This window comes from Salvelinus namaycush, chromosome 41 (genome assembly GCF_016432855.1).
Source record: "Salvelinus namaycush isolate Seneca chromosome 41, SaNama_1.0, whole genome shotgun sequence".
Lineage (NCBI taxonomy): Eukaryota > Metazoa > Chordata > Actinopteri > Salmoniformes > Salmonidae > Salvelinus > Salvelinus namaycush.
This window is the reverse complement of record NC_052347.1, coordinates 9,741,327-9,756,511: the sequence shown is the minus strand read 5'-3', so window position 1 is coordinate 9,756,511 and position 15,185 is coordinate 9,741,327. Positions and strand designations below refer to the sequence as shown.

The 15,185-nt window shown below is 40.8% G+C and overlaps 1 protein-coding gene across 2 annotated transcripts; it reads left to right on the top strand.

Annotated features, from left to right (window-relative positions):
- The first annotated feature begins 1,270 nt into the window (after positions 1-1,270).
- Positions 1,271-11,246, top strand: LOC120034125 (glucosidase 2 subunit beta-like). Of its 2 annotated transcripts, XR_005474016.1 has the most exons (19): positions 1,271-1,368; positions 1,774-1,923; positions 2,136-2,252; positions 2,379-2,474; positions 2,583-2,640; positions 2,789-2,906; positions 3,115-3,244; positions 3,582-3,666; positions 3,762-3,840; positions 7,652-7,735; positions 7,911-8,093; positions 8,200-8,290; positions 8,499-8,568; positions 8,789-8,878; positions 9,016-9,090; positions 9,205-9,304; positions 9,570-9,732; positions 10,411-10,454; positions 10,656-11,246. XR_005474016.1 is itself a non-coding variant. In XM_038980566.1 (18 exons), the coding sequence occupies exons 2-17, from the start codon at positions 1,824-1,826 to the stop codon at positions 9,714-9,716; spliced, it is 1,623 nt and encodes a 540-aa protein (XP_038836494.1). In that variant the 5' UTR covers positions 1,271-1,368; positions 1,774-1,823; the 3' UTR covers positions 9,717-9,732; positions 10,656-11,246. The 2 variants fall into 2 exon arrangements, 1 of the variants encoding a protein (XP_038836494.1); XM_038980566.1 differs by lacking the exon at positions 10,411-10,454.
- The last annotated feature ends 3,939 nt before the right edge of the window (positions 11,247-15,185 follow it).

Genomic DNA, 15,185 nt, shown 5'->3' with positions numbered 1-15,185 from the left:
GAAGTATTGTCAGTGGTGGAAAAAGTACTGTATTATCATACTTGAGTAAAAGTAAAAATACCTTAATAGAAAATGACTCAAGTAAAAGTGAAAGTCACCCAGTAAAAGAGTACTATGGTAGTATTTAGTTTTAAATATACTTAAGTATCAAAAGTTAAAGTATACATAATTTCAAATTCCTTATATTAAGCAAACCAGATGGCACTATTTTCTTGTTTTTTACATTTACGGACAGCCAGGCGCTATCTCCAACACTCAGACATAATTTATAAATTAAGTATGTGTGTTTAGTGAGTCCGCCAGATCAGAGGGATCTTTTCTTGATAAATGCATATATTGGACCATTTTCCTGTCCTACTAAGCATTCAAAATGTAACGAGTACTTTTGGGTGTCAGGGGAAATGTATGGAGTAAAAAGTACATTATTCTTTTTAGGAATGTAGTGAAATAAAAGTTGGCAAAAATATAAATAGTAAAGTACAGAATCGGCCAAAAACTACTTAAGTAGTACTTAAAAGTATATTTACTCAACCTCTACGGGGTGTCCCCCCCGTAGAGGTTGATCTAACATAGGCTAATGTGATTAGCATGAGATCGTAAGAAAATGAAAAAATCCCAGGACATAGACGTATCTGATATGGGCAGAAAGCTTAAATTCTTGTTAATCTAACTGCACTGTCCAATTTACAGTAGCTATTAAAGAAAACCATGTTATTGTTTGAGGAGAGTGCACAATTATGAACTTAAAAATGTATTAATAAACCAATTAGGCACATTTTGGCAGTCTTGATACAACATTTTGAACAGATGTGCAATGGTTCATTGGATCAGTCTAAAGCTTTGCACATACACTGCTGCTATCTAGTGGCCAAAATCTAAATGGCGCCTGGGCTGGAATAATACATTATGGCTTTTCTCTTGCATTTCAAAGAAGATGGTACAAAAAAATTGTATTATCTTTTACCAGATCTAATGTGTTATATTCTCCTACATTCATTTCACATTTCCACAAAACTCAAAGTGTTTCCTTTCAAATGGTACCAAGAACATGCATATCCTTGCTTCAGGTCTTGAGCTACAGGCAGTTAGATTTGGGTATGTCATTTTAGGCTCAAACTGAAAAAAAGTGTACTTTAGACAACTAAGTATTTTGACAGACACACACGTCTGCAACCTCAAATCCACATAACATGGTCAAAAGAGGTTCTCCACCCTCTCTGACGTGACTGCTTCCAACTCATTAACCATCATGCACCACGCCACAAGTATTCTCCAATCACAGGTCGGATTCGAGAGCTAGTCCAATCAGAGGAAAACACTACAGTGCATGAGCGCACGAGACGTTTCCTGAAGCATTGCGGAAGAGAGGTAGTGAATGATTAGTCATATTTTTACTTCGAAAATAACGATTTCTATAAGGGTTTTTAGCATTTTTTTCACATTTTATTGTGAACGTGATACTTTATTGCATATACAACATTCATAAATATTGTTCAAAAGGAAGTTTGTACCGCGTTAAATCAAGACCGGTGATAGCTAGCTGCTACTACTGTAGTCCCATCAGCTAACTTAACGTTACTTAGCTAAGTTAACGTTACCTATCTTTACATGTATTGAATTATGACTAAATGATTCTGAAAATGTCGTTCTAACGCAATGTATCAGAGGTTTCATATGGGGCCGACTGTTTCAATGTTGTGAATGATGGTGTGTCTGAGGACTAGCTGTATTGGGTTCAAGTACATTGTCTAATGCCTTGAGTTATGTTTGCAGGAGCGCCGCGAATTCCTGAAAGTGTAGCTGGGCCCCGTTGATACTGCATCATGTCTTGTGCGCTTCTACTGTTGTTGATGAGCTTGGCTTTGGCGATACGCACTGGCGCAGCGGTGGAGATCCAGCGTCCACGCGGAGTACCGCTATCAAGTGAGTTGGCATCTGATTCTAACCCGAATTCAGACAAATAACGTTATGGTTCTTATCACAGCCAGTGAGGTAGGCCTAGTCTATTGCAGTCTATGCTATTTTAGCTTTCAGAATCCCATTGTGAGCATGGATTTTAACCTGGCAGGTGTGCATTGTCTCTCAGATTTGCTCTTATGTACCCAACCCTTACCTGTCCCCATCGATCCCGACAGAGAGACAGTTCTATGAGGAGAACAAGCCCTTTACCTGTTTGGACGGCTCCAGCACCATCCCCTTTGACCGGGTCAACGATGACTACTGCGACTGCAGGGATGGCTCGGATGAACCAGGTACAGTATCGCTCACGTCTCATCAATAAAGCCAGACTGAACCCACTATCAAGACACTACACACTACTGTGCACAGTTATCACTAAGGTCTTGACTGTAATGAATGTCTTTGCATTTTTTCTACAGGTACTGCTGCCTGCCCCAACGGCAGCTTCCACTGCACCAATGCTGGCTTCAGACCCACCTTCATCCCTTCCTCCCGGATCAACGACGGCATCTGTGGTAAGGACATGGTCACAGTATCTTTCCATGGATCAGTCGTCCCGTTCTCTCAGAGTTTTTTGTTGTTGTGTGTAAGTGCTGTGTGCTGATGAAGTGTGTTCTCCTCAGATTGCTGTGACACGACAGACGAGTACAACAGTGGTGCCACTTGTCAAAACACCTGCAGGTGAGCAGTAGTAAAATGTACAGCATTCTGCAAACATTTAATATTGACTACAACACTAACATTGGCCTTTGTGTTGCCGAATGATTCCTCCACTGTGTGCCCAGTATGTGTGTGTGAAGACTGATTGTGTTGGCTGTGTGACCCCTAGGGAGATGGGGCGCAAGGAGAGGGAGAGTCTGCAGATAATGGCTGAGATCACCAAGGAAGGCTTTATGCTCAAACAACAACTGATACATGAAGCTAAAAGGGGACAGGAGGACAAACAGGTAAGAGACTAACCAACCAAAGGGTGTGAAAAGGGTAGTAGATGTATTTGGGGTTGATTAGGCAGCGGACATGGCTAGGGCCTATACAGAGACCATTTCATATATAGAGGGATTGGTATAAATCCTTGCCGTTGAATGTGTTCATGAAATGACAAGACTTTGTATGTTTCAACGTTTTTTGTAAATACTTCTATCCATGTGTTTGCAGGGCAAGTTGACTGAGCTTCAGGGTAGTAAGAAGGGTCTGGAGGAGAAGGTGGAGGCTCTGAGGACTGTGAAAGAAACAGCGGAGGATCCAGAGAAAGAGGCTAAAGAGCTCCACCTGAAGGCTTGGGAGGGTAAGTACACTGGTATTACACTGGAAACCATTATCTCTCTGCTTTTAACCAATGCACAATTCTCTCAATGTATGTTTTCTTCACAAAAAAAAAATGTTTTTGTGCTATTCGGTAAAACCAAGATATTTAAGTATATTCATATAGTTAGGGTATATTTAAAAAAACAGAAATACTGTTAAATGTTAAATGCCCAGTGCAAATCGTCTCTCCAGTCAGATATATTTTCCAACGTCTTTGATGTAGTTAACTTAATGAATTGGAAGTCAATTACAAAAGTCCTGTTGAAGATTTCTCTTTCTAAGTTGTATGTGATTGATTTGATTTTTGTCTGTTTCAGAACAAAAAGAACTAATCCGTATGGAGAAGGACAAAACTAGAATGGCTGAGGCTTTTCTGGAGCTGGATGATGACGCAGATGGCTAGTGAGTGTGTAGTGTAACTGAAAGCGTTGGAGATATTCCGAGATATTTCAGTGTGATTCAGTGAGTGACTAATACGGTGTTTTTGTTATTCCCAGTGTTTCTGTGGCTGAGCTGCAGTCCCATCTAGAGCTGGATCCAGATTCAGATGGCTCTCTGACAGAAACAGAGACTCAGGTAAGATGTCTGTCATCTTCCTCCCCAAGTCAAGATAATAATTTCTATCACACTAGTAAATTACAGGGATGCAAACTAGTCTCCTTTTGGCAAAATTCGCAGTTTTGAATCCAAAATAGGTGATCTATGTGCTTCGTGTAGATCCAATGAGACGAGGCTGGGTGGCTTTGGATGACTACTGGCTGTATGCGAACGAGTGATGCGCGTTTGGAGAAATACTGTTTGTATCCAAGGTTCAGCCAATCCTTCACATAACAACAGAATGCAGCACGCAATTGAAGAGAGAAAAGACAACCAATTTGCTAGTTACAGCATCAGCGCGCACTCTGGAAAGGCAGTTGGCCAGTTAACTTACAGCAGCGCGTCCCCTGAACGATATCGAAGAGGTAGGTGAGAAGCCTGACCACGGAGATGGGGGTGAGAAGGTGATGAAGCGTACTTCATGAGCTGTAACTGAAAAACAACTGGCATTTGGAAAGTTTGAGGTGAGGTAGAAAGTGTGGTAGAACAAGTATTGTTAGCATTGTTAAGGATCTTGCGAGCTGGATCGAATTATCCGTTAGCTAGCCAGAGAAATGTTGAGCAACGTTATCCAACTTAACTGATTAAATAATTGAGTTTATGGTGTGAAAATTAGCTGGCTAATAAAGTCCAACAGCTAACGTTAGCTAACAACCTAACCAATTCGCTATAGTATTAACTCGTAACGTTATACGACTCCTTGCTGTTCCTCAAGTTACAACGCGTTAGTTGCTTACTGGACCTTGGCAATCTGTGTGAAATGTTAGCTAGTTAACGAACTAATGTTTTCCTTCTACAGTATGTGGTTAATTTTCAGAATGAGAGAATTAGGTGAAAATGAGGCGTTGCTTGTTAAACAGCTTAGTGCAGCTGGAGCCTGGCTTAAGCTGGATGCCACTATAGAGGTGAAAGAAACACCACACACTTTCCCTCTTTCTCACTTTTTCAATACAGTGGATGAAAGGGGTATGCCAGGTGTACTATCTGCCTGAAAGAGATCAATTATGCCAACAAAGGGTATCATGCTGTGCTGTGTAGAACAGATGTCCACAGGCATAAAGTGTGCAATGTAGCCCAAAGATATTGCTTTTGTTGTGTTGAACTTGACAGTAACACGTGTGTGAGTGAGGGGGGATTATTATGTTTTTACTTAGTGAATGTTATATTTGCACACATGTAGCCTTGTGCACTTGATCAATGTCTACTATAGTGGCCACTAATAATAGAGCAAAAATAGAATGCCTGTTTGTTTCATTTTATTTCTACTTTAAGGTTGTTTCCCACGTGCAATATTTTTAATATTTTATCCCTTTTTTGTCCCCAATTTCGTGGTATCCAATTGGTAGTAGTTGCAGTCTTGTCTCATCGCTGCAACTCCTGTACGGACTCGAAGGTCGAGAGCCATGCGTCCTCCGAAACACAACCCAACCTAGCCGCACTGCTTCTTGATACAACGCACATCCAACCCGGAAGCCAGCCGCACCAATGTGTCGGAGGAAACACCATACACCTGGCGACCTGGTCAGCGTGCACTGTGCCCGGCCTGCCACAGGAGTCGCTAGTGCGTGATGAGACAAGGATATCCCTTCCGGCCAAACCCTCCCTAACCCGGACGACGCTGGGCCAATTGTGCGTCGCCCAATGGACCTCCCGGTCGCGGCCAGCTGCGACAGAGCCTGGGCTCGAACCCAGAATCTCTGGTAGCACAGCTAGCACTGCGACCCGGGAGGCCACCCAAGTGCAATATTTACAGTTGAAGTAGGAAGTTTACATACACCTTAGCCAAATACATTTAAACTCAGTTTTTCACAATTTCTGACATTTAATCCTAGTAAAAATTCCCTGTCTTAGGTCAGTTAGGATCACCACTTTATTTTAAGAATGTGAAATGTCAGAATAATAGTTGAGAGTGATTTATTTCAGCTTTTATTTCTTTCATCACATTCCCAGTGGGTCTGAAGTTTACATACACTCAATTAGTATTTGGTAGCATTGCCTTTAAATTGTTTAACTTGGGTCAAACATTTCGGGTAGCTTCCCACAATAAGTTGGGTGAATTTTGGCCCATTCCTCCTGACAGAGCTGGTGTAACTGAGTCAGGTTTGTAGGCCTCCTTGCTCGCACATGCTTTTTCAGTTCTGCCCACAATTTTTCTGTAGGATTGAGGTCAGGACTTTGTGATGGCCACTCCAATACCTTGACTTTGTTTTCCTTAAGCCATTTTGCCACAACTTTGGAAGTATGCTAAGTCATTGTCCATTTGGAAGACCCAAGCTTTAACTTCCTGACTGATGTCTTGAGATGTTGCTTCAATATATCCCTCTAATTTTCCTTCCTCGTGATGCCATCTATTTTGTGAAGTGCACCAGTCCCTCCTGCAGCAAAGCACCCCCACAACATGATGCTGCCACCCCCATGCTTCACGGTTGGGATGGATTTCTTCGGCTTGCAAGCCTCCCCCTTTTTCTTACAAACATAATGATGGTCATTATGGCCAAACGGTTCTATTTTTATTTCATCAGACCAGAGGACATTTCTCCAAAAAGTATGATCTTTGTCCCCATGTGCAGTTGCTAACCGTAGTCTGGCTTTTTTATGGCGGTTTTGGAGCAGTGGCTTCTTCCTTGCTGAGCGGCCTTTTAGGTTATGTCGATATAGGACTCGTTTTACTGTGGATATAGATACTTTTGTACGTGTTTCCTCCAGCATCTTCACAAGGTCCTTTGCTGTTGTTCTGGGATTGATTTGCACTTTTTGCACCAAAATACATTCATCTCTAGGAGACAGAACATGTCTCCTTTCTGCGTGGTCCCATGGTGTTTATACTTGCGTACTATTGTTTGTACAGATGAACATGGTACCTTCAGGCGTTTGGAAATTGCTCCCAAGGATGAACCAAATTGTGGAGGTCTAAAAAAATAAATTATCTGGGGTCTTGGCTGATTTTTCTTTTGATTTTCCCATGATGTCAAGCAAAGAGGCACTGAGTTTGAAGGTAGGCCTTGGAATACATCCACAGGTACACTTCCAATTGACTCAAATGTTGTCAATTAGCCTATCAGAAGCTTCTAAAGCCATGACATAATTTTCTGGAATTTTCCAAGCTGTTTAAAGGCACAGTCAACTTAGTCTATGTAAACTTCTGACCCACTGGAATTGTGATAAGTGAAATTATCTGTCTGTAAACAATTGTTGGAAAAATGATTTGTGTCATGTACAAAGTAGATGTCCTAACCGACTTGCCAAAACTATAGTTTAACAAGAAATTTGTGGAGTGGTTAAAAACCGAGTTTTAATGACTCCACCCTAAGTGTATGTAAACTTCCGACTTCAACTATAGATGTGTGTGGTCACAAGCATTATATTTTAAAGGCTGTTATGGCTAACTGCAATATTAGTGTATTGTTTTTTTCCCTCGGGATTTGAGTGTCATTTGCAGTAAAGTCTAGGCAACAAATTACATTTGATTGCTTTCTTTACATTTTTTTGCTGTGAGTTAGGTTCACATGAACCACTTTTTATTTTACTCACAGAGATTGACATATTAATGAAGTCAAAATGATCTTGCTTACCCAAAGCATTTGCATGTACTTGTTTTGAGTTGCCCAGAAAATACATCACGGTCATTTGTCTTGTATCAAGATATTCTGACTTGTATCGTGCCTTTGTAGGTTAAAATGAGCACATGATCTGCCAGTGCAGTAAGATGTCTTATTAAGATAATAAAAAAAAATATTATTTCAAGATAGACGTCTTACCCTTTTTCTGATTTGCTAATCCATTCCCGCAGGGATTGCTGGGAGGAGCAGACAAAGTGGACACGTCTGCATTTGAAACTGTGTGGAGCGGCATCAAAGACAAGTACCTGTCAGAGGTCAGCACCACATGAACACTTATGTTCCAGAGTCATTTCCATATCTTAGTAGAATGGTCTGTGTCCTGGAGCCTCAGATTGGGTGTCTAGGCTGGGTTACTGTCGAGCACTTTGTGAGAAATGTACTTTAAAGGGCTATATCAGTGTGTGTGATTTGGTTGATGTGACCGTGTAGGTGTCTCAGGGCCAGTCTGACCCCCCTGCCCCAGTGGAGACCCCCCAGGAGGAGGAGACCAGGGACTTTGTCTCTGACCATGACTCTGACCACTACCCCGAGGATTACGCTGGAGAGGAGGAGGATGTGGAGGACGACGAGGAAGATGATGATCACGAGGAGGAGGAGGAGGAAGAAGAGAAGGTAGTTGGCAATCCTCACATTGGAGGGGAAGGGCCTGAACTAGGCTAGTATTGGAGGGCTTGGGTGGTCAGTTGTCCCAGTAACGTAACGCGTGTTTGATTATCAGGTCCCTCCCACCGTGCAGACCCCAGAGAAAAGAGAGGACGATGAGGTGTCCATGCCACCGTACGACACAGAGACCCAGAGCCTTATTGATGGTGCATACAGTCATCTGTTTTACAGTCTGGGCTTAGTCCCGCACTACCTTAAACAGGGACACAATTTGTGTTTCTCTGAATATACAAAGTAGGGGGTTCAGATCATATTAAGCGTAAATGTCTGAATTGTGATTTTCCGTGCTGTGGAATTGTATGTCTCATTGGTCTGTCCTTTTTGAGGTTGTGCTTCGTTGTCTTTGTTCCTCAGCTGCCCAGAAAGCCAGGGATGATTTTGATGAAGCTGAGAGGGCTCTCCGGCAAGTGGACGATCAAATGAAGTGAGTTTGCAACCACAATGCTTAATCTCTGCTGGCTTTGGCAACAACTGTATGTTAGTCCTTGCAACACAAAAACATCTCATGATGATACTCAACATGCAAACACTACACAGGCATACAAGTGCAGGCTGTATTATTAGGTTTGAAAACACAAATGAATGTACCCTGTGTCTGCAAGTGAATCATTAATCTGTGATCCTGAATTTATTTGGATCTGCAGGAATCTTGAGAAGGAGATTGGTTTTGACTTTGGGCCAAGTGCAGAATTTGCATACCTCTACAGCCAGTGCTACGAATTATCCACAAGCGAGTACGTATACTTCATCTATCTTTGTAAATACCCATAGTTTGTTTATGCCTTCGTGAGAGAAATAATGTGTTAATGTGAAACTGTTTGAGTCTACCAAAGATTACATCTAAGACTGTGCCCCTCTTCTTTTTCATCAGGTACATCTACAGGCTGTGTCCGTTCAATAGGGTCTCCCAGAAACCTAAGTTTGGGGGTTCAGAGACCAACCTTGGGTAAGAGAACCTCCTTAATTTTACCGGAGCCTTTAACTGTTCAAATGACTGTGGTCCTTCTAAAACCGTTAGGAATGTTAGTGGTCATTCTCTCTGTCTCTGTCCTCGTTGTAGCTTGTGGGGACAATGGGCTGGTCCTGAAGACAATTTATACTCAGTGATGAAGTATGACCATGGGCAGGGGTGCTGGCAGGGACCCAACAGGTCCACCACAGTAAGTCTCTATCTTCTCCAGTCCACTTCCCTCCCAGCCCAATGCTGGACCTTTATGACAGTCTAATATGCTGAGAGCATATGAAGCGTATTAAGTCAAATCACGTTTCATACGGTGCGGGGGTGCTGGGTGGGGGAATGTGCATGATAATTCACACAATCTGTGCACACTAAGTGCACAGGTCGCTACTCTTGAGGTACTGCTGACCCACTACATGTCCTGTGAATATAGTGAAGGGTTAATGTTGTCCCTCTGTGTGGGTCAGGTGAAGCTGACGTGTGGGAAGGAGACGGTGGTGACGTCCACGTCAGAGCCCAGTCGCTGTGAGTACCTCATGGAGTTCACCACCCCTGCTGTGTGCCAGGAGCCAGCCAGCCTGGACGAAGTCCTGCACGGACACACAGAGCTGTAGCGTTCCCCACCAACAGGTAGCTACAAGCCAGGCCCATTTGACTTATAGAGCAGTAGAGCACTTTATAATTACATGTACAGTATTTATAAAAAGTTGATATCCACATGTTCGGCCTGGCACGGTAATTGTTTAATCATGTACCCTACAATTATGGACAACAACCACTGGGGGGGGGGGGGGAATGACCTTCATAATCGTTTTAATACATACATTTTTTAAACTTCAAGTTGTCTGTCAATCATCACTACTCTGCATGTCTGTCTTGAGCTTGGCTCTCACTAGCTAACTTAGAAACATTGTATCAACTGTTGGCTCCAGCCCACATAGTTGTATTTGTGCAGGGGAGAAGTGTTTTGGGTGTATAGTCAACATTTTGCTGCATTTATCTTCAAATAGATCTGACATAAATGGCATTCAAGTCCACCTAGTAGGACGAGCCAATCTAGATAATGCTTACTTCCCTCACCTGGTTGAGTAGCTTAACTCTGGTTGTGTAGCTTAATTTAAAACAGTGCAAATAAGTGTAGGCCGTCATTGTTAATAAGAATTTGTTCTTAACTGACTTGGCTAGTTAAAGGTTACATTTAAAAAAAATATATAATAATAATAATAAAGTGCTAGCTACTGTACACAAAGCAAGGAGGCACAAGCAAGCAGGAAAATGAGAAGACACTGAAACAGAAGATGTTAACAGGACAAAGGAAGACCTGCATTGTGCAAGGACCCAGTCTTGACTTGGTAGGACATCCTTGCACATGTATTTTATCATTTTTACATAAAAACGGTTTAAGTTGGTCATTTCACGATGGCAAAAGCAAACATTTTATGAGAAGTAAGGCACTGTGCAACATTTCCAAGTGGTCAAAACCATTTTGTTTCTGAGAGGATTTCTTGTCACTTCTGCTTGAAAATAAAATAACATAGTAATTTCTCTCTTAGGTTTCTCTTTATGGACTACATGCTAGCCTCTCACCCTGTTCTGCTCTGCAACAACCAGCTGCTGCACTCTGGATTCACAAACTGGAAGATGAAGATTCAAAATGGTTGCTTGTTCTTTACTCCTACTTGTCTGTTGTTGCTTTAACTTGTTTGTCTAGGGTTAGTGATTCAATTAGATTCAAAAATAGTCATTCCATTAACAAAAAAAAGGAGTAGAATTTGAATATGCTGAATCGTTTTCTCCGGTGTTCTACTTTGCCAATCAACGAGTTGTACTGTATCTAAGCAGGATAGTCAGTATAATGTTAACTATGCTCTGTTGGCTCTAATACTACAGTAGATGACTATGCCAATGATGTGCATTATGACGATGGTGGGCAGTTTGTCATATGCGCATTAATGGTTTTGCATTGTTACCCTCTGGAAACGACAACAACGCTCAATGTCATCTTGTAAAAATAACATGGGTCACTCAGATTTGTAACCTTTTATTTTTTTCTGGCATGTAAAGTACAAATAATTAAACAATTCCATGAAAAAGTCTTCAAGCGTCTTCAGCTGAAATCCCAGTAATAAATATCCTAAACTAAACTGAAAGGTTTATTTTCTTTGTTACATTTTGTCATTGTTCATTTGGTCATGTTTGGAAGTATGAGATTTTGATATCTTCCTACTGACATTAATACATTGATGCCAGTAGATCTGTTTTGATCATTTTCTCCTTTGATTTGTTCTACCATTCCAGGAAAATGTTGTAAGAAGAACGTCACTAAGTTACTCTGTGTCCCCTCTTCTAAATAAATAGACACAAAATACAGTTGGTCGAGAAACAGAAGAACCACTGACCCCTTTCCTATACGAGTAACCCCCAACGATGCTTTCCTCCTGGCTGCTGTTGGAACTACTGTACATATAACTCAGATGTCATGTTGGAGTTCTGTACTATGGTCCTTCTAATAACTACAGTAGTTCTGTTCATCAGCAGTAGGAGGGAAAGCATGCTGAGTGCACATGGAGCCTCAGGCACTGCCTAAGGTCCAGGCTCCGCCCTGGAGCCAACAATAGGCCACATCCCAGGCCCAGCCCATGTCCTGACTGACACTCCCTAGGGTTCTCAGTGGCTGGAAAAACAAGACTGTGATTAGATTAAATAATCAAAAGGTTTTCATTTAACAAGACAAACAGAACACAGGCAGTAAAGGCATAACATCTAGCACACAGCATGTATGTTTATACACTTCAATTAGTTAAATATAGCAGTGCATTCTTTGACTATGGAGAACATTTCCAAATCGTATTTCTAAAGCTGTTTTTTAATCTATTTGTTCCCTTTTTAAGAAAGAAAATGTAACCACAATTTTGGCAAACTTAAAATCTTTTAAACTTGCAAATATAATGAAATAAACCATAAATATACACAAAACATACTTTATACGAGGCAATAATAATAAATAGTTTTTAAGTTAACAATAAGTTAAAACTACAAGCTTAAAGTCGCCCAAATAATACAAGTTTGTTGGCGCTATCTTGAATTTTTTCTGTTTAAATTATTTATGTTGCAACAAAAGCTACCACAGACTTTTACAAACACAATTGAACACGTTTTGATTGAAATAAAGTTCTAACTAAGTCTAAAATCTGCATACACTAAGAACTGCAACTAATTAAATAATGGAATGAAGAAAGAAAAAATACCCAATCAAAGCAACCAAATAAAATCTTGGACCCATGTGTGTCCTATATGGTAACGTCAACAACACAAATACGCTAAGTTAACATGTGAGTCTTGATATGTAAAAGAAAATCAATAAATTACAGGAAAAATGATATTCTAAAATCGACGTGGGCTAAAACTGATGATATATTAGACAGTATCCCTTTCAAGGTCTTTTCAATTAAATTGCTCTTTTTATTCACCCAATAATAATATGCGGTTAGTTTTAGCTTGCATGTTCAGAGCACTAATCCGGGGCTGGGATTCTGGACATTTTCAGAGCTCTCCATCGGTGCTTGTTTGATTCTCTTTAATGAATCGGTGCATTAACACTTAGATTTCTTTACATTTGATCCTTCCGCCTTTTCCGCAAACCATTTCAGTGTGATGTTTAATTTCTTTTTCTTTTAAAAAATATATATATCTTTTTGTTCTCAGTCAATATAAAAACAAAGCACATTGCACTTACTGTTCCATAGGAAAGTTTTTTTGTCTTTTTAGATGATTATTTATTGTTGCTCAAGCGGTGCAGTACATTTGTCTCCTGCCATTGTCCTTGGCTCTCTACCATACGTAGGTGTGGGAAGAGAAGAGGGTCTCTGTATTGGCTGTGTAAGATGGGACAGTTTGTTGTTGCTCTAGTCTAGGGTGTGGCCTAGGGCCTGTTGTTGGTCTAGGGTGTGGCCTAGGGCCTGTTGTTGGTCTAGGGTGTGGCCTAGGGCCTGTTGTTAGTCTAGGGTGTGGCCTAGGGCCTGTTGTTAGTCTAGGGTGTGGGGGAACTGGGCTGGAACTCTACCCCATATCACCAGTGGGACTACTTCTTCAACTGCAGCTCAACAACGTGGCCTATTTGCTGTTCTGTTCCCAAGATTCACATCTGGTCTCTTAAAGTGATGCTGTATCAGTCCTACTGTGCTACCTTCTCTTGAGTATGGGCACAACTGATTGAATGGGGAAGGGAGGTGTGGAGTTAGATTATGACAGGGTGTTAATGTATGACCTTTCATGTTTGTTTTGGTTGGCACACCACCAATATACTACTGGGGCACAGTAAGAAATGGAATGGTCAGAGTTAGACAGAGGCTGAGGGTTAAACTGAAACAATGCTGTCATACTCTGATGTATTGGATTCCTATTGTGAGTGGATGGTATGAGTATTACAGTATTGAGGTTCAAGAGACACTTGTGTGGAACTGTCGTGGTTTTTGCTGAAAGGTGAATTCTTTGTTTACATTGTTGTAGGTTTGTGGTAAGCACCTGTGCAAATGGGCTAAATTATATCTACTCAACAGATATGTTAACCAAAAGATATTAGTCCGTTCTGATATAATTTGATATGAACAACAGATATTTCTGCAAGCGCTATGGGGATTTAAAATGATAAGGGATCTTCATGCAATAAATGATAATGGTTTATAGAAGAATTATCAGGGGAGCAGTTAGTAATAGTATAGACTGAATTATTTCTTATTGACACTCATATTCCAAATTCTTTGGCTAAATCTTCATTCAAATATACCTAATCATCTTTGCATTGAAAGGAGGCTTTATTGAGAATCTACTTCAAGCCTTTCTGTTTCGAACCAGCCCAAGATGTCTGTGAGGACAAATCATGGGGCCTGACTGACTGTCTTTACTGCAGCCTGATTTAAGTGTCTCCTGTGAAAGCGATAACACTTCACTGTACAATCATTGAAGCAACACTGACTGTACGCAACTTCAGAGAAAGTGATATGTGTTTGTCTAGTTTACACTCAAAGATTGCAGTATTAGTAATGCAGATTTGTCTCTGTAACGTTTGATTCCTAATCATTGAATTGGTTTGTGCTGATGTGTATTTGTTCTATTCCGATGTCTTTGTTTATGTTCTTTTTTTGCTATTTCAATAGTTTGTTTATAGGTTGTGGTTGAAAAAGTAAGGTTGTGTGAGAACTTTTCTTCATCGCCCCCTTCCCTCGACCCCCACCTATACACCGCATGCACGCGCTCCTCCCTCTCTCTCAAAGATCAAAGGGCTTAAAATACAGCCATGCGGTGTCCCAGTTTTTCAGAGTTTTAAGAATCTGTAAAAATTCAGCACAAGGTCTTGTTCATTTGTATGTATAAAAATAGATTTATCTCTAAAGTAATCCTTTCAAAGAGATGGTTGTCCTCTTTGGCTAACACAGCGTTATTTAGAAAAGCAAAAATGTCTTGAACACACTTTACCTTATTTAATCTATTATATGCAGATGTCTTTATATTGTAATCCTATCTCTCCCCATGAAACGTCTTGTCGGATGTTTCTAACAGACAGTCACCAAGACTATTTTGTCGTTATATTTTCCTCAAGGGGTGTCATAAATTATTTCCATGGGTTTGTTGATATTTTTTAAATTCCAGCTAGGTGATAGTGCCGATCAGATGTTGCAAATCAACAAAAAAATGTTTTTTGAGTTTCCAATGTGAGATAAACAAACTTGTCACTGTTGGTTTCTGCAGGCTTGGTTTCTTCTATTTTGACAGGGCAGGCAGGGTTATAATGAGAGTGATTAGAAATTTCCACTGAATTGTAAAAACCTTCTCATTCCCTTGGAGGGGTGTTATATCTGGTTGGGTGTTTTGGTAAAGTGGCTCTGTGATTTGGTGAAATGACTTTGCTCTAAACTCACGGTCCCTAGTCTCTCAGAGAATTGTACATGAACACGGTCTCCATGGGAACACTAGCTGGGACAATGCTCTACGTTGTTCACACAGACAGCTCTGTTTGTGGTGGAATCCATCCATTCTACTCTGAATAGAAGAACCAGAGTGAAAAAATACAGGGCGATTCTTAG